The sequence below is a fragment of the Gambusia affinis genome, linkage group LG23 (assembly GCF_019740435.1).
Source record: "Gambusia affinis linkage group LG23, SWU_Gaff_1.0, whole genome shotgun sequence".
NCBI lineage: Eukaryota > Metazoa > Chordata > Actinopteri > Cyprinodontiformes > Poeciliidae > Gambusia > Gambusia affinis.
Genome location: NC_057890.1, coordinates 2,714,115 through 2,740,769, shown reverse-complemented (window position 1 = coordinate 2,740,769; position 26,655 = coordinate 2,714,115). Strand labels below are relative to the sequence as shown.

Below are 26,655 nucleotides of genomic sequence, written 5' to 3'. Positions count from 1 at the left end.
TCCAGTGTGTGTCAGATATTTCCTCTCTGGAATGTGGAATTCATTGCAGCCTGATGTCTTCAGCAGCTTGCTTCATTTTTATTTTTCCACCCCGCTTCCCTCCTTTTGAATGCTCCAAATACCAGACATTGTGGAGGCAAGGTAGCCTCATAGAAGCTGGTCTTTATTCCTTTGCAACTTAAATATGTGTAAGTCAGCGCAAACCACACAGTGCAATCAGCTGCACTGTGTACTTCCTACAGTATGCACATATAAAAACCATTTTAAAAAGCATGCAAAACTGGTAGCTTCCCATAGAAAAACTGTGCAGTTAAAACACTTTACACATATTGCACAATTTCTAAATTCTGAAAATAGGATAAGGTTTGTGGAAAACTTAACGTAGCTTAATGTCTTACACATACATGAATAACTTTAGCGCTTGCTCTCATATGTCAGCCATTTGCCGTTGATACAGGCGCCTTGTTGCTTATAAAGAAGAGGTGGAAGTTTTTACTCGACGTCACTTGTTCAGTGAAACCAGTAGAATCGAGGATAGAGGCCGTCGTAATGATACTCTCGCAGCTGCTCATTCGTCTCTCTTGACCTCTCATTTACTTCTGTTGAAAAAAAGACATTTATGTTACTGCAGCTTGTAGCATTTTAGCTTATGCTACTTTAGTAAGCTAGCACATTTCCTGAGTCTAAGGGAAAAAATATCTAGGAAGAACAATAACTATGTACTTAGTTCTACCAAAGTTATGATTCACATATTTAATCATTGCTAATATTTTTCCAGTTGCTGGATTCCTGAAGTCTTTTGATACCAAAATGGCGGCAAAGTTGCCAACTCAGTGGAAGCCACTCCAATTGGATCCTTATTTAGTTTGATTTACCGGCTATAAATTATATGTATTATATTCAATGTTGTTTTTATATAAAACCAATTTTTTGAAAAACATTGGGTTACATCTTCTTTGAAATCTTAAACTCTGTTTGCCGGTTTATGCTAACTGCTAAACCAGTTCTCTGAAACGTTGGACCTCCTCAGAGACTCGATCTCAAAGTAGAACCAAAGTAGAAACGTAGAACCATTACTTGTAGAAGGAAAGCTACTCTAACACGGCTTGAAAAATTCTTTGACAAAGAGCCTTCAAGAATTACAGACCTATCACCACTCATGACTACAAAGTTAGTTGTCACATAATGTCATGTTAGTCACTTTGCTAAACATAATCAACAGCCTTCCTTCCTTGTTCAATTTTGTCTCTACTAAACACTAAATAGATGAGCAATTTAGTTGCACTTCTTTTTTTTTTCCCACACCAGGGGGGTCTTTTTGTGGGCTCTAGTGTCCCTTATATGACAGTAGGCTGATAGGAAAGGGGGGAAGACATGCGGCAAATGTCGCCAGGTCCGGGAATCGAACCCGCGACGGCTGCGTCGAGGACTCAAGGCCTCCAAATGTGGGTCGCGCCATCCCCTACGCCACCACGGCACGCCCGATTTAGTTGCACTTCTGATTTTGAAAAGCCTGGTAAGCCTTGCTTGGTATCCAGAGATCATCATTGTGCTCTTCTTTAAGATGCTGGTATGCCAAAAGTACCAGCCTTGGTAGTGATGGTTGCCTTCCACTTTACCTCTCGCACTACTATTCTTGCATGGACAGGGGGCAATTTTGGTTTTCTACCACAACCTTCTTTTAAGTTCTTGAATATTTAATCATACGTTGGCACTGTAATCAGGGATGCTGGGAGATCTCGGATATTGCTTTTTTGTCTGCAGTTTTTTTTCGGTTTAATTTCAAGTCAATTTAAAGTACAGTTATAAACCTTTTTACACCAGAAGCGCCACAAATTTCCTGTCAGAAGACGACTAAAGATAAACCCTAATGGTTTCACATAAATGAAACTGGCAGCTATCTTTTTGTTTTCTTCACGAGCTTCCCTGAACATCCTTCAGGGAAATCACATTTTTATGGTAAATAGTTCTCAGTTTAGAAACTGTGACTGCAACCATATCACAGCTTTCTGACCACTCTGGGGATGATTGTCAGCTTTCAGCGGACCGCAAATAGATGCTTTGAATGCGTGCGGCGTCCTGTGGTCCGGAGGAATCATCCTCTCTAAGTCCGAACTGAAGCTGTTTAGCTGCTTCTTAATGCGCTGTTTGTTCAGCCATGTCGTTAAGGTGTTCGGTTTTCTGAAAGCATGCGCTGGGGTCTAACTTGTTGTCTTACCGTCACGGTCTTCCTCAAGGTAGTTCTCGTATTCGTCTCTCTGCTCCTCGTTATACTCCCTCCTTCTCTCGCTAGCAGCTCGCTTCATTCTCTGCTCAGCTGCGGCGGAGAAAAAGAAAAACACATTTTAGACTTTCGCCAAAACAAAGCACACGAATACCTAAGAAAGCTTAGAATAACCCATGAAAAGAACACTTTTACTGCTGTATCCATTAGGAATTTAAATGTTTGTGACAAAAGAGTTGACATACTCGTGAATGACATTCTGATGGGGAGAACGTTCCAAGTCTTAAGGAAAGAGAACCTTTTTTGTAACCTTGGACATACAAAAATGAGTTTTACTGGCGTCTAACAGAACTACATGACCGAAACAGACATTCAAAACAACTCGATGTGACATTCAAGAGTGCACTCCACACTCGATGATATCCAATCAGTATTTGGAAGACCATCACTTTTCAGCGTAACACCTGGTTTGTTCACTGTTGGCATTAAGTCCCTTGCATTGCTAGTGACTTACGTTTGGAGAGCCACATGAATTGATATTTAGAATTATTATGATATGAGGGAAAAATACTAATACGGGAGGTTGGTGGGAAAGGAGGGTAATATACGTGGGTTTTCCGGTCAAAATGGGAAACTTATGTTTCATCAATGGCAGCGGAGGAACTGAACAAATTTGTTCAGCCAGCATTGGCCACGCTTCCAAATATTGAATTAACATTAACAGCTGCCTCGATCTGGTTGGCACTTCTCCCTTTGCGTTGGAGGATGGTTGTTCTCGGCACAGGCAATTTCCAGTAAGCCTATTTTTTTCCTGGTAAGCTTTATGGCTTAGAACATTTAAAACTCTAATGGCAATCCTTTCTCAAAAACCCAGAGCCCAAACCCGCTGCACGAAGCAAGACATAGAAGAAAGAGGCATGGATTTTATCAGGCTATTCTTCTACCTGTAATTTATCATCTCAGCTTTCAAAATTCCTTGTCATCCATGAATACTGCATGTGGATTTAGGCTGATCCAATAACAGCTGAAAGGTGGATTAAACATTTGACAGAACAGCAGTAAAAAAAAAGTCTCGCTTTATTTGTCGCAGGGTGGGGACGACCTAAAAAACATCTAACCTGAAGCAAAAATCAGGAGAACAAGAAAGTATCTGAACCAACTTAGATAATTTTAACCAAAGGTAAATAATTCAGGAGTCTCGTCAGATTTACGTATTTCCTCTATACTCGGTTAATAGAGGAAACCAAATATACTCAAATTAGTATAAACACCTAAATAATTAAGTGAACTGGGTTTGGCTTTATGTAATCTCTCTTTACTTCTCTTTGTACCAAATCAACAGTCCTTTTCCATGCAGGCAGAGCATGGCTGATACACACATTAAACTTTATTAAACTTTTAGGTGTACCCCTAATTTAACAAAAGTGGAAACAAGATATGGATTACATCATAAACACACAGGTCTGCTTTCAGTCTGCCTAGGCACTGTTCCTCCAAAGCAGCCAATGATAATTTAGCTTGGCTGCTGGAAAATGTCACAATTAGCCTCAAGCTAAGCTAGCATTGTAAAAATGCTCCCCAGATGCATTTTACCATATGTAGCTTTTTGTTTATTGTATTTTCCACAATGAAAGCTACTGTGAAATTATTGCCATTTATCTCTCAAATAAATAAATAATAAAAAAAAAGAAATAAAAATTGAAGATGTTTGATTAGCTCTGTTGGATGTTAGTGCTATGACATCAAGTTAGTACATATAGCCTAATGGTGTTTTTACAAGCCTTGTTATTAGCTCGGGGGAATGCTAATGACCTATTTTAAACTTTTAAACATTGTGCTGATATCCTGTGCTCTATTTGCTTTGGGAATGACATCACACCAAATTTAAGTGCGTTGTGATTTTAAGTCTGAAAACAAATGGGATTTGCTAGCTCAGTGAGCTGGCTAACTACTGTTACAAGTCAGTAAGAATGGTTTTCTTCTTAGTATTTCATGTAATTAAATGCAAAAGGAACACATTAACACGTTGTACAGAGCTATGAGTCAAACTGATTTAATTAGCTATAAATTGTCAGAGCTTCAAATAAACAGGCCATTATTGCAGCTCTATATATTTTTCTCCCCCCTCCATCAAAGCTGCCAACACCCACAACACGCACAAAGTGTTCCTGAGAACCTCCACTCTTAACCTCTTAGTTTGTCTTTTCACAAACAGATTAAAGCGAAGCTGGTCAGGAGGGCAAGAGCTATTTGTGGTCCGATTTCAGAATGGTACAGATGACCTGTCAATACAGACGGCTGTTGGAGACTCTTAAATAATTTTTATTGCTAAGATTTTCACAGACTAATTAAAGTCTTCTTCAAATGGAAACTATTAACACAAAGTGTTCACTTTTTAACAGCCATGTCTTCATTTTAATTTCACGGTAAATCGTACCACAAAGGTGTGGCGATTTTACTCAAATTCAGAGATGGCCACACCCATTTTTTTTTTTTTTTAAGTCGACTAAATACTGCAAGTGTTTTTGAAGAAAAAGTGACTCAGTTGCTGCACCCTGAAGTTGTTTTGTTTTGTTTTTGCAAGACTAATAAAATATTATTTTTTAAAAAAATAACAATTATTCCGTAAAAATTAGGAAGTTATACTTTCCTGTTAGGCCAAACACACAAGACACTTTTTTTCTGTTTCGAGTCTGCAGTGATTTACAAATCCCTCGTCTACAAACGTCTGGTAAACATAAAACTATTAATAATAATAATAATTCTAAGTTTCGTGGCCCAAGAAAACGTTCAACTTGGCTATTTTGACTTGTGGCAAAAGGTTTTGATATAAGAGAAAAAGATTTACAGATCGTAAAGTGTGTTTTAAGCAATCTGTCGTATTCAAATCTTGGCTAGTGTCACGTTGATTGATGCTATCCAATCAACCTGACTGGCTGCAGGTGTGTTTTCCGCTCTTACTTTGGGACGCTAACTCCCCGTTAACTGGATTTTCATAGACTAATTAAAGTAGGCACCCTGGACAGTGTGTTACTTTAGAAAACCTCTATTGGGCACAGTACTGGTTTATTTCTTAAAATCAGGAGCCGGTTTGTTCTTGAGTTATTCACAAGTGAGAATTCTGGGATTTATGTAATATCATACATCTAAAGTGAAAAATGATTGGAAAAGTAGCTAATTCTCAACAAAGTTTGGCTGCTTAGAGGGAGAATATAAAAATACATTAAGATTTTTCAATATTTTACATTTCTGAAAATAGCTGTCCTCTGCTCTGACAGATACAGACGTTCCTATGCATTATTGACCCGAGGCATAGAAATGGTTAAAATTAAGTAATTCTGGAAATTATTCCGACTGCAGCGTGTCTGGGTTTCAGTGCTTTTAAGTTGCTTTCTATATGGCGGTTACTGAAGAGGGAACCTTTTGTTCCGAGAGACCCGACGAGGCAGAAGTCGCTCCACAGTATCCTGTGACTCCTTGTGCAGCTTCCAGCTCGTCTGAGTCTCTGTCTTGGTGTAGAACCGCACAAGTAGTGGGGCGTCTGTTATTCTCCTGAACTTTGACAGCTCGCAGTCGAAACAAACCATGTCACCGTCCCAGTCCAACCGCAGACCAATAAATCGACCGCTCTCTATCTCAGCTCCTTAGCGACAGGCCAAATGTTTCTGATATAGGCCATAACTACCACTGCACCTACACAGCGGCATGCCACAGTAAGTAACACCAAAAATAAATCAATTCACCCAAACAAACCTGTGATTCCACTGTGGCGATATACAGGCTGAGGCCAGATTTTACTACACCTACCTTGGACCTCGGCGTAGTGCTTGGGTGAACGGCGACTGCGGCGTTTTTGACTGAAGAAGTTTGAGGCGTCCGACTCGGCCATAAATACCTGGCGCGCAGCTCCTGGAGATGACAGGATGGGGGGGTTAAAATCACATTAAAAAACGAGGAGCTGTAGACGGTAAAGGTTGAGCAGACATTAGTCAGTCAAGGGCAGTTTTGTCATATCCTACAAGATTGCTAAGGGGAAACAAACCTTTCTGACTCTTCAGATTGTATTTCAATGATATTCAGGTGGAATAATCGGGTAAGGTATGAACAATTTTTACACTTGTCTCCAGGGCCAGTCAAAGCCTTTTTAGGGCCCTAAGCTGATTTTCATTTGGGGTCCACTATACCAACATGTCACCACCAGATGCTTGATCATTCCTAGCACACCTACTATCATTAGTATCATTACCATTAGCCTTAAATATTTCAGTGGCATTTAAGTGTGCCATATTATTTTAACTATTTGAATGTAAACACTAAATTTACAGTGAACAATAAATTTGATATTTTAAATTTGCCCCAGAGTGGCAGCAGTTAACAGCAGGAAGAGATTAACTAATTATGACTATAAAAATAATACAACCTGTTTTTCCATTTGTAAAAGCATTTAGTTTGTATTATTCATTGTTATAATAGCAAATACCATGCCAACTTTATCAAGTTAGCATGATAAAGCACCAAAGATTTGGAGTTTTTAGGGGGCCCCTGGTGGTGTAGGGGCCCTAATAAACCGCTTTACTCACATTGCCTTTGGCCGGCCCTGCTTGTCTCAGTCTAGGCGATCACAATGCAAAGGAGAGAAAAAAGCTCTGGACATGCTGCTTTTAGTGCTTAATTCGATTCAAAAATACTTTATTCCTTCCAAAGGGAAACTAAATGTTATATTTAGAAGGCGAGAGAAAATTAAGAGGAATGTTAAGTTTCACCATCATCAGATGTTTTTGCCATTATTGGCTATTGACCTAATCTATGATATTCTAATATCCATCCATCCATCCATCCATCCATTTTCTTCACACCCTTCTTCCCTAATGGGGTCGGGAGGGTTGCTGGTTCCTCTCCAGCTGCGTTCCGGGCGAGAGACTGGGTACACCCTGGACAGGTTGCCAGTCTGTCGCAGGGCAACACAAAGACATACAAGACAAACAACCATTCACACACACACTCACACCTAGGGAGAATTTAGAGAAACCAATTAACCTGACAGTCATTTTTTGGACTGTGGGAGGAAGCTGGAGAACCCGGAGAGAACCCACCATGCACAGGGAGAACATGCAAACTCCATGCAGAAAGACCCCGGGCCGGGAATCGAACCCAGGACCTTCTTGCTGCAAGGCAACAGCTCTACCAACTGCACCACTGTGCAGCCCATAATAATAATAATCTAATATTTTTTTTAAAATAAATGTGTCTAAATAAGAATAAAATCTTTAAGCTCTATAAGTGAGATGGGTTCTTCTTAACTGTAATCTTTTTAATCTTGTTTCATTGACAATAGGCAATTCTGCGCCATGGCTAACTTTTACTAGCAACAGAAGCCGTAAGTATATTTCTTAGCGTTTTACATTTGAACATTAAAAGCTCATGGGCAGATATATATGTTGTGCAGTTTGAAATTTGAAACTGACTTGACCACAAACAAACTCCCAGAAAAGGAAAGGAAACTGTTTTGCTAAAGCTATCGCTAACGGCAGACATTTTGCAGCTAAGACAATTTCACTTCATTTTTCTGACATAAACCAGCCTGGACATTTTTACCTTTAACTTCAAATGGGACAACAGTCACTTCGCTAATTTTATTAAATCATTTTATTCTTTGAATATTAATGACACAATTAACCGCTTGATTAAAAATTATTAAGCAATTATTATTCATTCTGCACCTAAAGTAAATATTACAGGAAGAATATTATCTAGCATAAATTATTTGTTTTTAAGCAGAAATGTAAAAAAACAACAAAAAAACAACTAAATTTAGTACTTTTTTACAACTTATGTTCAAAATATAATAATTATTGCGTTTTTGATCCTTATACAGTAACAAGAAAAGTGTAACTAGCTAGTTTTACTTAGAGATGTCTGATGCAACTGTAAAAATGTTTCTTAAAAAAACCAAACAATAAAACAAGATAAGAAAATACAATCATAGATTTGAAACTAAAATAAAAAATAGCACTGAATTCTTCCTGTTTTTTTTTGTTGTTGTTTTTTTCCTCCATCCGTGAAGGCGGAACGTTGCTGATCCCTTTTGTGCTGCCAAGATACTTACAGGTGATGATGAGGAGGACGGAGAGCGAAGACAGGAGGAATGCTCGAGTCCAGGACATTCTGAGGGAGAGAAGCCAGATCCGTGTGGGACTGAACAGCACACCTATCAGAGTAGGACTGAGGCTGGATGGAAGGATGGACGGGAGGAAGGTGGGCGAGGCAGCAAGGGTTGAAGAAGAGTGGGAGGAGACGGAGGGAAGGGAGTGAAAGGTTCATCCAGTGGAGGAAAGCTGATGGTTTTTCCATTGCTACCGGGAGGGAAAACGAGAAGAGACTGCGCCACTTTGAGCACCTGATTTTTATTTTTATTTTTTGCCTCATGCTGCCACTAAAATGGAAGCTATTGGGGAAGACCAAAGGGAGGAATAAATAAAAATGAGTCAAATCTGTAACCGATGTGGCATAAAACAGCAGTTCATTAAAGGAGCAGTGTTCTGCAAAATCCATTGCTTTTGAGCTTTACGTCATATTACAAAGTTATTCCCTCATATCAAAAATACATGGAGTGTTGCTTCGATTCTTTCGTGCACGCAAAAGACCCGGGTGGAACCAAGCTCCGCCCACAAGACGCAACTCCTCCTCGGAACTGCAGTTTCCAAGCTTCCCTCCCCGCAACTCTCCTACTCCACTCCTTCAGACTAGCCAGCAGGAATTAGCAAACACCTGGTGGAACCGCACATCAGCTGAGCTCATGATAGGAGCCATTTTGCAGAGCAGAGCTGGTAAAGACGTTGCTAAAGGGTTAATAAGAGGAACCATGCTGTGACGACTTCCTGATGGTGGAGTTTCAGGAAGAGCAGGAGTTTTTAAAGAGACAGAGGCCCATTTAGAGCCATAAGACATAATGATTTTTTTTTCAACCTAGCTTATTAAACTGCTGAGGCCACAAATCCTTGCAAATAGCACCCTGTGTCTTTTCTTAGCCAACAGTGGATTTGTATGATTTTCAAATCTTTTGATAACTTCTGAAAGAGACACCTAGAGTCCTTTTAGAACCTGCTCACTTTTTTTAAGCAACAATTTAAAAAGTACCTCAGGAAAGGCATGGCCAGAAACCAATGTGCTCTGCTTCTGTTTTTAATTCCAGAATGGAGTGAGGATGGAATCTACTCAGAGGGAGAAACTGTCCTGCTGCAGGACGGGAATTACTCCCAGCAGGAGACCTCAGCCCTATCCTCATCTCTGTCATTGCAGTTCCACTCAGGTCAGATGAATGTCTTTTTATATTACAGGTCAAATAGATCTGAGGACCTTTCTTTCATCAGCCAGTCAGAGACGAGGCTCCACCAGGAAGTCAGAGGCCAGCTTGTAGTGATGAATTCAGCATCCTGTAGAGGACCTGGTGTGTAATAGTACCTTACCTAGACAGAGTGACAAGCTCTATGTATGTTTTCCTTTCAGGCAGATTAGCTGCAGGTGGCAACATCTTTTTGCAGCACTGAAAGCCTTCATTATCGTTCCAGATATAAGCGATCATACTTTTACCTACACACCATATGCCTCCTGCCTTTGTTTAAGCCTTCAGCAGATTGGAAACTGCTGAACTGGAGGTGCAAAGTAAATTGGTCTCTGTAGTTTTCCGCCTCAGATCTGATCAGATCTGAAATGTGTCTCCGGTGAAGGAAACTGGGCAAAGACGACTCGCCGCTCCGCCCAGACAAGAACTGGAGCAGGCCGCAAAGTCTGGTAGTGATTAAAGTCATGAATGAAGCTGGATTCAAATCCTTGTGTGGATCGTTTTTTTTGTTTTTTTTTCTGAATGCAAAAACTTGACTTAAGATTGGCGTTTTCAGAGTGGATATGGCAAGTTTTTCATTGTTTTGTACGGAAGCCCAACAAGATCCCCTATTTATACTTTTTAAGTCTGGCAAAAAAGATTTTCATGCTGTTTTAGTGGTATCTGCATTTTTTAGAAAAAAATCTAGATTATAATTTATTTTTCCTCATGGAACAGGCTCTTGACTACCAACACTATGGTTTAACCCCAGCTCCTCTTAGTGGTAGAAAAACATGGATTGTAAGAAGAACACTTAAAAAAAAGGCTCAATATTTTTTTCTTTTGGCTTTTAGTGCAGAAGGAAAAAGAAAGGTGTTTTGTTTTTGTTTTTTTACAGAAATAGGGCAAAGATGTTAGTTTATAGTCGGCACAGTTGGTCAAATTTTGTAAATAACTATTTTTGCTTCCAGGACAAAAATTGATGTCAAAAGTGAACCAAAAGCTTTGAAACGTTTTTGTTTTACTTGCTGATACCTTTAAAGTTGTGAGGAAAAAAAAAACTGGTCAGACTAAGTGAAAATAGGTATTTTGTAAAACAAATACATAAATAAATTATTTGCCTCTCTGGGTTTCTGTATCATCACTTTTACCACTCAGCCCACAAATACATTCTCCTTACAAGTGTGGGACCTTTTAAAGGGGAATGAACAGACTTTTCACTGTCCCAGAATTGTTGGCCAGAAGCATTTTTACAACAAACTAATCCAACCAAACACACATTTTCTTGCTTTAGGGGATGAATTTACTTCGATAAATCGTTATCATGTTCAGCGTGTCTGATTTAATGATGTAAATGTTCACTTTAGTGTTGCTGCAGTTATATTCTGAAGAAAACAAAACGGATTCCAGTCACTGCTGACTTTATTAGTCACCATAAATTACTTTATTGTTTATAAGGTTAAAAAAATACACACTCTTAAAATAGCACTAAAATCTTAACAATCACAGTTAGCATGTTAGTAATAATGCTCGAAGGAAGATCAAGGCCTCTGCTGGCGTAAAGTGCTACAGTCATTCCAACGCTGATTTCAATGTTTCCATCGTACCTTCTTTTCAACCTCACTGGTTCCCTCTCCTACATACATTACATCTCTCCTCATTTACTCATGATTATCTATCTTAACTTACAATCTGTTGTTTGAATATTATCCCTTTCCTTTCAATTTTGGTGAAATAGCTTAGTACATTAGGCTTTCTCTTCTTTTTTTTTTTCTCTTGTCCTTCAGCAGTCGATGAGTCCTCAGAGTGAAGTCCTCTCTCCCTGCACCAGGCGACCCCTGAAGGCCCACGTATCCTTTGGAGAAAGCACACAAACCCAGTTCACTATTATTTCTGGTATAATCCAATCCCATGTTGTCCACCTGACTGCTGTTAACACCTGTGGTTTTGCTGGAAATGTTGCTATTGCAATGTTGAGGCTTTTCCAAGCAGAACAAAAAAAGACGGCAAACATCCTCCAGGCCTGTAGGTGTCGCTGAGCATTGAGTATGGGAGCTAGCATACAGCCTCCAGACGGCGTTAAAAATAAACGCAAAAAGAAAACAAGAATGGCCAAAAGTGGAGTCTTTTGTGTGGAGTGACGTTAAATTTGATCTTCTTCTCTGTCACATTTGGTTATACAGCTAAAACAATACAAACAGAACATCCTCCAGACCTGTAAGTGGCGCTAAACATAGAGTATGGGACCTAGCATAAAGCTTCCAGACAACATTAGCGGTAAATACAGCAAGAAAACAACAATGAAACCAATCATGAGTGGAGTCTTTTGTGGGGAGTGAGGCTGATTTTGATCTTCTCCATCACATTTCATTATAAAACTAATAAACTATGAGACATCTTTGTTGCTAAGTATGATGCATTTCAGGTTAGAGGTTGAGCTAATATGTAAGTTTTTTTTGTTTTTTTTTTACAAAAGAAGCATCTTTGCCATCCACATGAATATACGTGCGATTGTTTTACTAAAAATGTAGGATGCCCCTAAAACGCTGTTTCCATGACAACATGGAAAACACACACACACACACACACAAATATATATAACATAACATAGTAGTCCAAAGTTGGGAGGTGCAATGAAAAGCATACAGACGTTTTTGAAATTTGCCAATGAAAAGCGTCCCAACAGAACCAAAATTCTGCTTTAATATGAGAACATATGAAATAGTTCAATGAGTGTAAGTATTATTCCTAGACAATGCAGTGAAAAGTCTTCTGCAGGTGTCCGAGCACATGTCCTTGATGCTCTCAACATATATGCAGCTGACGACGCAGACACATAATGCTTCTGTTTTTAATTTCTTGCACTATACTTTCTTGTAAACAAGACAGCATCAGATAATCATGCTGTCAGCCCTGACAAGGTCAAAATATAGTCCTGTGGGCTGTGATATCCATAAACAGATGATGCACCAATGCAGATTAAGGACTCTGAGGTTCAGAAATGAGCAATATTACAAATCTGAATGGAAGCGGTCGGATTTAGGTGTCATCCACGTGACATTGCCTGGCTAAAAACATCGTTCTTGACGCTGCATTATCCAGATGTACAGGAATCCCGTCAGGCCTCTCATTGGGTTAAGAGTTTAAGTGTACGCTTGCAGGGATAAACTTAGAAGCCCATCTACAGGGAGGATGCTGAAGAGTGAGCTCAGGTGTTTTGTCAGACTGGAATCATACGGCCGGTTAAGATTAAATGTAAACAGTAATGAAAAAGCATGAGACCAACACAGAGGTGGAGCTTGGATGGCTTACCTTGAAGGCCACTTCGTCCATTCCGTATTTCTTCTGCGCGAGCTCTTTCACCTCGTTCTCGATGTTTTCCTGCGTGGTTCCCCTCACGTCGATGTAGTAGCAATCACTGCTGGCGTAGTGGCAGGAGATGGCCTGGGAAACACACACACACACACATTTCAGAAACTGTCATCTTTCGTATTGTAAACCCACTCTAATGTTTCTAACTGTATTTTTTAAAATCCTAACTTTACCTATGAATGTTTCTCCAGCTCTAGATTGTAAATGTCCTGGCTATCAATACCAAAATGGGACGAAATAGAGTTGCTATCAAAAATATTAGACAATGAAGAATTCTTTCTATGCTTTTTCTACATACAACATTTTTGTCGTTTATATTCTGCACACTTCATCAATAACATTTACGTAAATAGATTAAAACAAATAATGAAATTGACAGTTCAAAAAGGTGCAACAACCCGGTTGCATCCATCAGGTCTGGATGTCTACTTTTCATTCCTTTTTCATTCCTATTTTGCCAGTGTAATGTAATGTTTGCATTTATCTACAATGAAAAAAATAAAATAAAAAAACAATAAATGAAAAAATAATGAATTCATTAACAGAAAATTTGGGTCACTAGATAAGTGTGGAAATACTCTTTAAGTACAACAAGTGTGGAGGTTAAAAGAGAAATGTCTCGCCTTCGCAACATTTTCCATTATTAAATGATAATAATTCAAAATAGTTTTCAACACCCTGGGGTTATTTGTACTCAGTTGTGACAGGAATTGCTGCAGATATTTAAGTTAGTTTTAAAATTTTCTGAATGAAAAATTGAGCCCCTGCATGCATCATGTGTTTGAAGCCTGAGATATAAGAATAAAGTGCTGCCACCTGCCTTCAAAAGACACAAACTGAGTCAAAATAATAAACCTGTGTGCAGTACAATCTCAATCATTTTTACATGCCTCTAAAAAATATTAACAGATTAAGTTTATTGTTGGATTCTTAGGAGGACTGCAAAGTCACCTGTTTTCAGATTGATGAGCCTCAAATTTCCAATCTCTTTCTGACTTGTGAATGCACCGTATCCTACAACATTCTTTGAGGCTATAAATCGGCCCCCAAACATGGGCGCATGGGCTGCACAGTGGTGCAGTTGGTAGAGCTGTTGCCTTGCAGCAAGAAGGTCCTGGGTTCGATTCCCGGCCCGGGGTCTTTCTACATGGAGTTTGCATGTTCTCCCTGTGCATGGTGGGTTCTCTCCGGGTTCTCTGGCTTCCTCCCACAGTCCAAAAACATGACTGTCAGGTTAATTGGTTTCTCTAAATTCTCCCTGGTTGTTTGTCCTGTATGTCTCTGTGTTGCCCTGCGACAGACTGGCGACCTGTCCAGTGTGAACCCCGCCTCTCGCCCGGAACGTAGCTGGAGATACCCCATTAGGGAGAAGGGTGGACATGGGTGCATCTCTATGATCAGGACCGGCTTTCCCCACACACTCAGTACCTTGCGGAAGCCCTGGGTCTGGTTCATGCCTGAGCCGTGGATGAGGAGGGGATGGAAGAACACCGTGTCGCCCTTGTCCATCTCCACATACAGCCTGGGGTGGTTGGGGTCGTAGTCCCGCACCCCATGGTACATTTTGTTCACCCCGCCCTGAGGACACAGAGAGCTGGTGAAGCGCGTTTACGGAAGTTCCCGGCAGGGCTTCGAGGACGGCTGCAGGGGCGTTACCTCCCAGTCGGGGTAGTCGTGCTCCCGCAGGACGCCTTTGTGTGTTCCGGGCAGGACCACGAGGCAGCCGTTCTGCCTGGTCACTCGCTCCATGGCGGTCCAGGCGCAGACGATGTAGTCTGTCGGCCGGAAGGGGAAGTAGTGCAGATCCTGGTGCATCGGGTGGCGAGACGTCTTCTTACCTGTAACGACACGAGCAGCAGCAGCTGTCAGGATGATGTGTACAGCCAGGCTAGGCTAAAGCACGGTAGTGGAGGGGTGATTGCATCACCTGCATCGGGAGGTTTGTTGATCAGCATGGTGTGCATGGCCATGATGTTGGGTCCGGTGAAACACTCCACATACTTCAAGATCTGCCGCAGAGAGGCACCAGACGGGTTCAGAAGTGATTTCAAGCAAAAAAAACAAACTAAAATATTGTGAATTTTACTTTTAAAAGCAAGAAAATATATTACAGATGTTTTTTGTTGTTGTTGTTGTTTAGGTTTGTTTTAACAAACAGATAATCCTGATTATCAGTTTATTTTAAAAAATAAATAATGTCAGGATGTAACCAACATTCATTCACATGAGAATCCATTTCTTCCACTGTGGCTCTTCCACCCTCATTGGAGCCCGTAGACCAGGTCAGGAAAACTCCTTAAAAACACTTGGAGCTTAATATTGTTCAGCTCCATTTTTAATGTCTGCTTTAGATCAGAACTGTAGCAACGTGGGCCTTTAAACACCATCTGGAATCCTAATTTACCTTCATAGCAACTGAGCAACAAAGGAAAGAAAGCTAGACTCCAAATTATTTGGATGATTTTCTTTGAACATTACTTTGAGAGGCCAGCATCGTCCCTGTTTATCCTATTTAGGTCCTCTAGTACGTCTGAGAAAATTATACTCTATAAATTACCGAGTTGTTGATTTTCAGGAGTATGAATTTGAACTGCATAAAGTCGGTCAGTAAATCAATTTAAGTTGTTTCCTTTTATACAGGAAACAGAAAAACGTATTTATTCCAATGAGAAATTATAAAATCCTGCTACTAGAGCAGTAAATGTAGCTTTTGTGAGACTTACTCAGTTTCCAGAACCAGAACTAAACAAAATGAGAAAAATGAGTTTCGTTTCTCTGCTCCTCAGTTCTGCAACAAACTCCCTGAAAAGCTGAGACGTCCAGAAACCGATGGCTCCTTTAAATCGAGACAGAAAACATTTTCACTTTCTCCAGCTGACTTTTATTTTGAAAGGTCAAAGCAGTCCCTTTTTCTTCACCTCTTTAGTTCTGTTTTGATCATGTAAAACACACTTTTGAAATGATTCCACATGGTAAAATTGTGATGTGTTGAGTCATTTCAAGCGTTATTTCTGAAAGCCCAACATTCTCACAACTTGTTTAGATTCATTAGAATCCAACAGTTTTTATTTCCAAACTCCAAACTACTTTTCCTGTTCGGCATGATGCTGGCACTATCATGTTTGAAAGTGAAGGTGTTTGGTGTTACATTTATGCCACACTGTTCTTTGCAGCATTAACTACTGGTAGTTTATTTATATTTAGATGTTTTTTTTTTTCTTGTGATTCACAATTATGCACAAGTGTATCCAGGTCTTTTACAAACAAACACAAAAAAAAATTATGAAAAACTTCAACATCTTTGCACTGCCCTGTATTTCCCTTAGTTTATTCCAGGGAAAACCAAATGAAACTCCAGAGTTTATCCTGGCCTCATTTGCAGATAATCTCAACGTTGTTACATAAACATGCTGTTTATGTAAGAAGTTCTGGGTCATATCTGGTGTTATGAAGTCCTGCCTGGTTCCAAAGTCCATTCAGTCGTTACATCGCTAACAAATCACCTGGAAAAAAGTCTTCTAAACGTAGAACACTGCAGACTTCAGGGCCGTATCTGAGTCTGTTTGCGTTGCCGTACCTGAGGCAAGGCACAGTAACGGAACAGCTCGGGGTCTTCCTGGAAGTCCTGGAGTTTGGACACGGCTCTCTGATCCGGAACAAACTCTGATTTGGCGATCGCCACGTCCCTCATCACGATCAGGCCTGGAACTTTGACTTCCTGCCGACAGATCCGTTCAAACTCCTTCCTAAAGAAGATTCAAAGACACATTAAACAAGTCTGACGTCTGATGGCGACGAGGATATAAACTTTGAAGTACTCCTGGAATAAACTAACTGCATTTATTATCCTTAAAGCAATAAATAGTATGTAGCTTGAGAGACTTAAAGTCTTTTTGTTTTACAACCACAAACTTCTATTGGGAATAATGAAAGTCCAATGTACAGTGAAAGGTACAGATGTGTGACTAAATTAAAGCATTTTCAAGTGTTTCAGGTCCCTAATCAAATTCTATACCACAATCTGATAGGGAATTTGCAGCAAAGTTGGAAAATTTATGTTTTTTCCCCATCCAACCTGACCAACTTTTAGCTGTTTTGCTACAGACAAAAGAACAGGCATATGTTGTCAAGTCTCATTCCAGCCGGTTAGCATCTTGTTCGGCTGAAGCCTACGTGGACGTGTCTGTATTGTAAGCGCTAAGGAGCAGTGGTGATTACAGCTAGGCAGTACTGAATCAGTGGAGGCTCAATATCAATAAATGGTTTTCTTAATTCATTCATCACAAAAAAGACTCAACTGTGTGGGTTTGATGTAAGAAAATGCAAGAAAAATAAATAAATAAATAAATGGGGGGTAATTAAGTTTGGAGCCTTAGAAACTCAACTGTACCTGAACCTGTCGATGTCTGTCTCAGACACCAGGTTCTTGATGAGAAGGAAGCCGTTTTCCTCGTAGAAGAGCCGCTGCTCCGGGGTCAGTATGCCTGTATCAAATGAGTATCTGTGCAACAACGGGATGACACAAATTCGATTTGAAACATAGCTACTTAAAATGGCTGACATCTGTTAGCCAGAAAGCAGATGAGCTGTTTGTGTTTAAGACGAAGAAATGTCTCCAGGACTTTTTCATGGACTTTGTGCAACAGTTCTTGCAAAAAAGGAAACTGGACTCAACAAACTGGGTCAAAGACGAGAGAGCAGCAAGGCGCTTCATCCTACCTCAGTTTCCGATGGGGGCTGGAGGTGAGGGTCTGAGCGGATGTTGGGGAAGCTCTCTGAAAGTCGGTCAAGGAAAAACCAGATAGGTAGACAATGTTTGGCCAGATTCTTTCATATGCTTATCTATTTTGATGTTATGTAACAGTATTTAATTCAATCTGAGGTTTGGACTTTGTCTAGAGCATTGATTTCTTTGTGGATAATGTCCCATTTCATGACCCAGTTTGAAGGGAGGCTTCATGGATGCAGAGCAGGACCAAAGAGCAGAGAGAGAAGGAGGAAGTTCAATGTTCCTCTTCCACCCTTCATATCCCGTACTCAGACATTTCTCTGGCTGACTTTCTAACCGCACAGCCAAACAGATTTAAAGAAGACCAAAAGAAAATGCGGCGTATTTGCTTTTGCTATGCTTGCCAACAACTGATGATGTGATCCAGGATATATTACTGTGGAATAGAGTCTGCTGCCTGGATATTGAGTTGTTAGCATGTCATAACAGTCATGAAACTTTCATATAAACGGAGCATATCATCTGCAAAACAGCGAAAAGCCATATTAGCCTTTCTGAAAATTAAGTCTGTTAAAAGTTTCACGTAATATTGTGAAATGTATGTTATTTTATAAATAAAAAGTGGGAAGCTAGGTGTCGTTTATAAGTTTGAATTCTCATAGGCGAACATTAAGGACGAATTCGAACGATAGATAAATATGCTATGGTCCACAACTGTATCGAAAGACGCAAACCTCCTAAAACAACCGATCAGTAGCGATCTTTTAAACCAGACGGACATTTTTAAAACACCCAGAAACTGCTAACGTCTAGCCCTGACCGCTGCCTGTGTTTCAGCCGCTGCTCGGCGCATCTGCAGGATGTCCTCCACTTGGAACACGTTCAAGAACATTCGGATCTCTCAACAGAACGAAAGGATACGATCGAAGCCGTAGCTCCGTCCAGATGATGGATCACCGTCCGGAGTCTTTCCGCAGCCCGAGACATAGACATCTTCCCCGCTACCAGCTGTCCTCTCTCAGAGACCTACAGACAAAAGTTCCCTCTACGATGGTTGTACTGGGGGAAAGGTCTCACCAATGACATCACACGTACGCACTGACGTCACGTAGCGGTCGCTGCAGAATTGTTAAAGGTGGACTTTGAGTCGTTGTTAGGAAACACTTTTAAAGCTTTATTTAGAACATCGAATGTCAAATTCAAGGCAAATACGTAAGCACAAATGGAAGGGACATGAAGGCACGTATAAGTTTTATGCAGTAGTTATAACAACATATATGAATCCAAATGAATGATCAGTGCCAAATCAGTTATGTTGCTAAAATAGCCCTTATATAATGTCTAATACAAGCTATACATTGCTAACTTCAACTACTCAACCATGTCGTGAGTTTTATCAGCTTATTATTAGTTCTTGAGAAGGAAAACAGTTTTTTATGGACACAGACAAACGCGTAATTATAGAGCAGAGATAGTGGTCAAAAATGGGATTTGTAGACGATTTTGTTCCAAACTATTTTTCATAACTTGTCTACACCGAATAAAGTAGAAATTACGCATTTTCTACGAGAAACTGTAAAAAAGGAATTGCCCAGCAGGGGGTGCCACAACACAACAAAATAAACTTCCAAGCCACTTTCTGAGTGCGGTAAAGAGTAACAAGAACTTATGATCAAATTAACAATATTAGACAGAAAATAAAAGCTTTTTTTATATGATCAAACATCATAAAATAGTATCAAATAGTATGAATACTATCAAAGACTATCAAATAGTTTTGATAGTAGTGAAGTACTTTATGAAATCACATTATGAGTTAGAATTGTATTTGTAAAACACTGAGAGCTAAATGAAAAACTTCATATAGGGGTTGTCACATAGGACAGTCTAATCTCTTACACGTATCTGAAAAAGAACGTGATTTAACTACAGATAAACTATAAAGATTAAACTTATTTTCATATAAAATCCAGGCACCTTAAAAACGATCTAATCTTTGGTTGAATTCAGGAGGCGCCAAGACGATTTGCCAAAGGGACCAAAGCTGTTAAATGAACAGTACCTGTGGGCCACAAAAAATGCAAAAACAATTTGTTGCTTCAAAAACTCTTGGCTCATTCAGCCCAGTTTATTAAATCTTCACTAGATGTTTGCAGTCTTTACCTTGAAAGAAAGCAAGAAAACTTGTCTAATGAGTAAAAAATGTTTGATGCTTTCCATGTTAGCAAAATCTTTGGAATTGTGGACACTCCTGCCATGCAATGGTTCAGCGAGATCACTGTGTTTTGGGTCATTACCATGTTACAGGGTCCTGCTGTACTTCAGCTTTCGCTTTTTTTTTCTTGTTACACTTTGCCATAGTGGATAAACTGACCATGCCCTCCTGCAACAAACCATAACACCTCCATCTCCATGCTTTACAGTCTGTAATGGGGTTTCTAGCGTGCTGTGTTTGTTTTATGCTAAACATGTCCTGTGCTCTGGTGCCAAGTGATACATTTTAGACTCATATGTATAATATTACTATATCTATATTCTTCAGCCTAACCTCTGTTTTTCTTAGCGCAACGGCTTCCTCCTTGAATTTGACAGTTAAACTTGAGTGCCCTCGTCGCTTTAGTTGTAGCATTGGCGTTGTAATGTGAACGCTTTAACCGGAAACGCAGAAACCGCTTTTATTTTGAAATCTCTCGCAGAAAACAACACACCAGGCAGAGAGGGGCGTGGTTTTATTTTGAAAAGTTGACGGAAGTTCGTCTCACCTCGCCGTGGGACTGTGTAGCTAGCGGTTGCACCACTCCCGTGTCTGTCGACGTTAGGTCCTCCTCCAGCGTCTTTAAACTGCCTCCGCCGCCGAACAAACGACATTTTTCGGACACCTCGTTTACAAACACGCCTCCCTTTATGTATGTTTCCGAGGATATTTATCTCTCTGTGGGAGCCTCTGGTACATAACGCGAAAACACAAGCGGAGCTGTATTTTTTTCCTTTTCTTTTTCTTTTCGTAAGAGCCACTGCTGACCGTGGTGGGCGGATAAAGGCAAGCGAGGAGGGCATCCGGCCCTGGCAGCTCCGGAGAGTCCTTCCTGGAGGGACAGGATTCACCATTTTCAGGTAAGCCGAGCTCAAATGTCCTCGCGCAGCCTGTCCGATAAAGGACACGGCGACGTTGCCTCTGCTTCGACAGAAAAGGACGAAGTGTTAATAACTGTAACTGGCTGTGTGGTGCGTGGGGATGAGAACGAAGAGGAAACAGTAGCTGAGAAACAATTCAGCCAGATCAATGCCTGCTGTGTTCACCTCATTATCACAGAGATGCCGTTGGTTTGTTCACATTACATTTACAAACAAAATAATTTTAAACGCGCAAATTTAATACCAGAACAACATGGATAATGGTTGGATAATCTTTATCCATCCGTTTTCTGTAATCGGTGATCTTTCTAATTTAAGATAAACAAATGTCGTTTTTATACTTAATGCATGTTACCATAATAATCCTGCACTATTTCACAATGCCTTCTAACCGGAGGGATCTTAAAAGTATGCAAACTGCCCCCTAGCAAGGGCTGCTTTCAGTCACAAGTGGGAGTTTACTTCTAAGCCTCCAGCAACACAACACTTTGACCAATTAAAGTCATTTTACTCCGAGCCTGAACTTCTTCGTCCTGTTGCATTAAAAACCCTGTTGATGTTTATTAAGGCACATTAGAAGCAGGCATGCTCTCTGCATGTTTGCCCTCCTCATTTGTGGATACATGCATCAGCATCAGGAATGCACCACCCCTGCTGTCTCCCTGGCAACGCTGAGATGTTGTAAAAGGCTGCAATCTTTCCAGAGAGCAAAATGTGTTTGAACGATATCGAAACGACTCTGCTCAACAGTTTTCATCACTCCATATGAAGGAGTGAGTGATGAAGATGATGTTTTCCTGCTATTATTGTTATTATTATTATTATTATTATTTTTTTTTTCATGTCCAGTTTCATTTACATATGTTGTCTTTCATCTGCAACAACAGGATGTTTTTTTTTTTTTTTTTTGCACTTTGTGGATCTGAATGTGTGTGTTTTGACCCACATTGAGATCTAGGTTGTGGAAGTGATGCCCACCTCTTTGACTCCTCCCCCAAAGGATGGAGTAATTACCCCTCTGTGTCTTTGGGGCATAGGCAGCGCAGGTATTGATTGGCCTCTGCATTATGGAGCATATAGAGGGAACATAGAAACGGCTGGCTGTGATGAAAGAACATAAAGTCCCACTCTCACTTTCTATTCTTAATATATTTTTGGACAAATAAGGGTGGTGTTGGTGTGACATGGTTGGGGCTTCGGTTTGTTTTTTCATTGTGTCCTTTAAAAAATAAAAATTAAAAAATAAATATATATATTCCTGTATTTCAATTCAAAAATACTTTATTTATCCTAAAGGTTGTAACTTGTTTGATCAAAGTATCTTCAAAGAGTCGTTGTGGGCAGGAATGCTACGGGTGAGAAGCATCTCCTGTAGCAGTCAATTTTCCAACGAATCTGAAGAAGCCTCTGACCAAAGACGGTTGCTTTCTGATAGTCTCATGCTAACGGCTCGATTTCCAGCCAACAGAGACAATATTTCACAGTTCCCATTGACCATATAATTGCTCAAATTGAAATCACAAAAATAAAATGCTTAAAGGAAACACGCCAATTTAAAAAAAATAAAAAGAGAAAAATTCACCTTTTACCTTAAGAAGTTTTTGCAATAGGACGAGGTGGGTTTTCCGGCCAAATTGAAATAGCTGTATTTAGCTAAACTACAACGGAAACATTTTTTTGCAACACACGAGTTACACGATCAACGGCTGGATGTTACTACTGTCAGAAACAACAAAGAAGACAACAGGAAGTTGTTGGAGGATGGTGGTTTGTCTTTTTTTTTTTTTTTTCAACAATGCCTCCATCAGGCTAAAACAAAAGTCTTGTTAGTTTCATCTTCCCAGAGTAGATTTCTTGTTTTGGGAAGAAATACAACTGAGTCTCAATCTTTCTTTGTGTGATGTGCTCTGAATTATCTTATTATTTGGTTATATTGTAAAAACACAACATAAGTTTTTGAGGTAAGCTTGTTGAAATGTTTAAGCTAGGATTATGGAGGCATATTGATGAACGAAACAGTGTTTGTATCGATGGCTGGAACACTGGAATCTAAAGGCGAGCTTATCCAAACTTCTGGACATCAGCCTATCTGAGACCCTGTTGCTATTGGCAACCAGTCCAGAAGCTTGCAGCATCTTTCTCTGTTTTTATGTAATGCTTAGTTGAGCCGATGTTTTATTGATCAGAGGAGTATGTGTGTGTATGCACTTTCAGTTATTTGTGTGTGCATGTGTGGCTTTTGTTTTTGGGCTTTTCAGACATCCCATTAGTCTAAAAGCGGAACAAAAAAGAAAATCTGAAAATAGTTCCTTCCACTAAGTGTGTGTGTGTTTTTTTTACTTTAAAAGAAGTGCAGAAATAGAGCAGATTTTTCCTCACTGCTGACTGTAGTGCGCTGCAGTGGACTTCTGTCTAATTTTTAGATGTTTTTGATATCTGGTTCAGATTTTCATGCCAGATGTTAAAGTTGATCAACACTTTCTTTGAAGAAAGACTCTCATACATTATATATTTAATCTAAATCCCTTCATCAAAAAAAAGGAATGTATGTCTGACCCTTTTAATGTTTTGCATCTAACAAAATCAAACTTATTTTGTTTGCTCCAATTAAATTTTGCATGTTTTAGTTTTTTGACACAATGTCATGAATTTTTAAATTTAGTAATAAAAAAATCCCATAATTGCTTTTAACTTGGCAATTTTGGCCCTCAGGACAAAAAGTTCAAACGTCACTTGGTTAACATTTTAATGTCCTGTTGAAACTTGTAAAGAAAAATTCGGAAATCGGCGACAGATCTCCAATCAGTGCATCTTCATAGCTAGCCGTTAGCTTCTGCTTCCAGTGTTAGCCAATCTGTGCATATATGATATGAAGAAGCTAACAGAGTTTAGACATCTGTTCTAACTCTTATTGTTCCAGTTGTTGCTATAATAATCATGATAAAACCTTTGCTTTCTTCTTGTACATTAACATGTATTTGTATAAGGAGATGAAAATGGAACAAAGTTTTTGACCTGATCTCTTTCTGTCCATGTAGTTTCCCTTCCCACATCATAAACTGGAGGTTCTAATTGTCGGCTTGTTTTTGAGGCCGATCCATCTAATACCAGGGCTTTTCTGCTCCAGTCCAGTTTGTGTTGGCAGACGCACACAAGCGGCCGTCCGTAGCTATGCGAACACACACACACCACTGAGAAAGTTATGTTAGTCATGCAAGGAATGTCAGTTGTTGGGAGCACATTGTCTTTTTTTTTTTTTGCACAAAATCCCAGAGGATGTTTCCCACTTCAAATAGAATCAGACTTTATTTACTGTTATAGAAAAACCCATCATATTGTATTCGTTTGTGCTGTTTTGTATGAATTTCTCGGTTCATATTCTACCTTCATGGGTCTTTGTTCTCTGCCGTCAGTCCTTGGACAATTGCCCTCTTCAAGTCTTGTAAGCATGTTCTCTGGTGTGTGTGTGTAGGTGTGTGTGGTTGTGCTTCCTGCACGAAGGATTGAGCGGGGTGAGATCGGCTAATCCCGAGATTAGGCCGTGGCGTTGTAAGAGCAGCAGCAGACGAGGATTAAACACACTCGCATACACACACTCATAAAGGTTACGCGTTCAATTAAACATGCTGCTCATTCATAAAGTTGCCCCCCCCCCCCTCACTGTAAACTCAAGTGGTGTCATTTGACAGTGAAATATTCATCACAGAGATTAATATTTCAGCGGATGGAGTTTCACTCTTCTTACTCTGCCTTCAAACTACATCAATGACGTTTTTCAATCTGATTTTCCTTTTTGGATTTAAACTTGGGCACAGTAGCAAGATGAAGCATGCTTTAATTTATAAACACCAGTTAACCCACCTGAAGTCTGGCTCCTCCCATCCTTTTCTTGTAAGAAACCTGTTCATTCTGCTCCTGTTATGCTAGCTTGAGAAGCAAAGCAGATTGATACATTTGACTGGCAGCCAATAAGAAAGATGAGCATGGCAAATTTCAATAAATTAGTTTGATTTATATTTTAAAACATATCAAATTTTATAATTGTAAAACATCATTATGATTAAGAAAAGTATTAGATTACTATTTTTATATTTTAGAATTTTATATTTTAGAACTCCCTAACATTTTTTGGTGGTCCCAAAGGGGGTTGTGACCCCCACTTTGAAAAACACTTAAAAGGTGCAAACGTCACACAAATAGATCGATAGATAGATAGATATACCTGCGATAGACTGGTGACCTGTCCAGGGTGACCTTGCCTGTAACATTAGCTGGAGATAGGCACCAGCACCCCTCCTGACCCCACTAGGGACAAGGGTATACAGAAAATGGATGGATATAGATATATATATTAATATATCTATATCTGCTACTAGATTGATGCTCAAAGTGCTTCTCAAATGATGCAGCTATAACCCAATAAAACGGTTAGTTAATTTCCTGCCAATGTATGCAGACACTTTGTGTGCGCCATCGAAAATTCATCTCATCTCATGATGCTGGAGAGTCTGACTCTCTGCTACCTGCTATAAGTATTTTATTTTGCAGTCTATAAATGTTCTAGACTGCATGTTGGGAATTAAACTATCTTCTCCAGGTGTAAAAATAAAGGAAATGGTGACAGCCAAACGGGCAATCTTATAGAATGTAAAGATTTCTTTACTATTATTACTTCTCAAGTTTGGAGTCACAAACTATTGATTCAAGCTGATAACCAGAGATTCTGAACTACGTTTTAATGACAGTTGTTGTCTTTGGTGGTCGGATTTGCATCATGACTTTGGCTTTAGTGGATCAGACAACCCACTGATACAGGAAGTACATGGTGAGGAGTAAACTGTTATTCTGAACCCCTGCCATGCTTGGAGGTCATGGCTTCCCTTTTGAGATAAATGTTCCAACCGCCTGAAGTCTTTCTTCTAACGACTTGAAGCTTTTAAAGCCTTTCCATCCTGATATACCTCTATTTAGGTCAACAGTAAACAGGCTGTTTTTTTTGTTTTTTTTCCTGTTTATGATGTTTAATTCAGCAACCTAATTCCTTCACTGCAGAGAGTAAATGTATCTGCTTGCTCTAGCATGTTAATTCAAAATACATCACTAGGTTTTCATTGCGCTCTTTCAAGATGCACTACTGTACATTCAACCAGGGAACCGCCGGGGCAACACGTCTCAGAAGCCCTCTGTGCAGAGTGTTTCTCTTGTGGCTAGCTAGTGAGTGACTCTAACTCAGATTAATATTTTCTTTTAAAGATGAGCTTAAAGTATTTGTTATTTCTAGCATTGTGACGCCAGGAATGTTGTAGAATATTTAATGAGTTTCCAAAACAAAAACGATGAATAGGCAAGCTGTCTATGTGAATTATATTCTTTCCAGCTTTCTCTACTTTTTGAAAGCATATATCTAAAAAAAGGATATCATTAAAAGCCTTCAAAATAATTGCTGATGGCAAGTGTTTTGTGGATTTTGGAATTCTTCTTCTCCCTAGCCTCTAACCTATCAGTTCTTTTGGCAGTACTCACTTTAGATTGGACTCATTTCTAAAATCTAATGACAAAGTGCTGATTAGTTGAAATTTACTTTAATGAATTTTAATATCCAACCACCTTATCCCAGAGCTTAAAGGTGACCTCCTTCTTCAGTACAGTCAGTTCTATGGACTGAAAGTCAAGTTATGATTAAAGGTCAGACTGATTTGAAGCAAACGGCCCCAAATCTCAGTGGAAATGAAAAGGCCATTTCTCTGATCATTTATACCTGATGTTAAATGCAATTTTTTAAAACTGTAGATGAGTGATTATAGACTGATACTTTAATTTGGCTCTATTGCAGTAAGCTCGCAAACCTTTGCGCAGCAGGCCAAATTCACAAGG

At 39.6% G+C, this 26,655-nt stretch overlaps 3 protein-coding genes across 3 annotated transcripts in view; 1 reads left to right on the top strand and 2 right to left on the bottom strand.

Moving 5' to 3' along the window:
• Positions 1 to 145: 145 nt before the first annotated feature.
• On the bottom strand, positions 146 to 8,590 carry ucmaa (upper zone of growth plate and cartilage matrix associated a). The gene is given in 5 exon segments (XM_044109134.1): positions 146 to 599; positions 2,219 to 2,317; positions 6,032 to 6,161; positions 8,227 to 8,502; positions 8,504 to 8,590. Coding segments are annotated over 5 exon segments (666 nt in total). The 5' UTR covers positions 8,576 to 8,590; the 3' UTR covers positions 146 to 510.
• Positions 8,591 to 10,966: 2,376 nt separating this feature from the next.
• Positions 10,967 to 20,652, bottom strand: phyh (phytanoyl-CoA 2-hydroxylase). Its single transcript, XM_044108948.1, has 10 exons — positions 20,409 to 20,652; positions 18,568 to 18,764; positions 17,637 to 17,692; positions 17,308 to 17,418; positions 16,495 to 16,663; positions 14,845 to 14,926; positions 14,574 to 14,755; positions 14,346 to 14,495; positions 12,858 to 12,989; positions 10,967 to 11,400 (listed from the first exon to the last, which is right to left on the bottom strand). The coding sequence occupies exons 2-10, from the start codon at positions 18,637 to 18,639 to the stop codon at positions 11,347 to 11,349; spliced, it is 1,008 nt and encodes a 335-aa protein (XP_043964883.1). The 5' UTR covers positions 18,640 to 18,764; positions 20,409 to 20,652; the 3' UTR covers positions 10,967 to 11,346.
• cdk17 (cyclin-dependent kinase 17) overlaps positions 20,627 to 26,655 on the top strand; it is a 46,015-nt gene continuing 39,986 nt past the window's right edge. The window contains exon 1 of the mRNA XM_044108945.1: positions 20,627 to 20,760. The gene's annotated coding sequence lies outside the window, so the exon portion shown is untranslated. The remainder of the gene's footprint in view (positions 20,761 to 26,655) is intronic.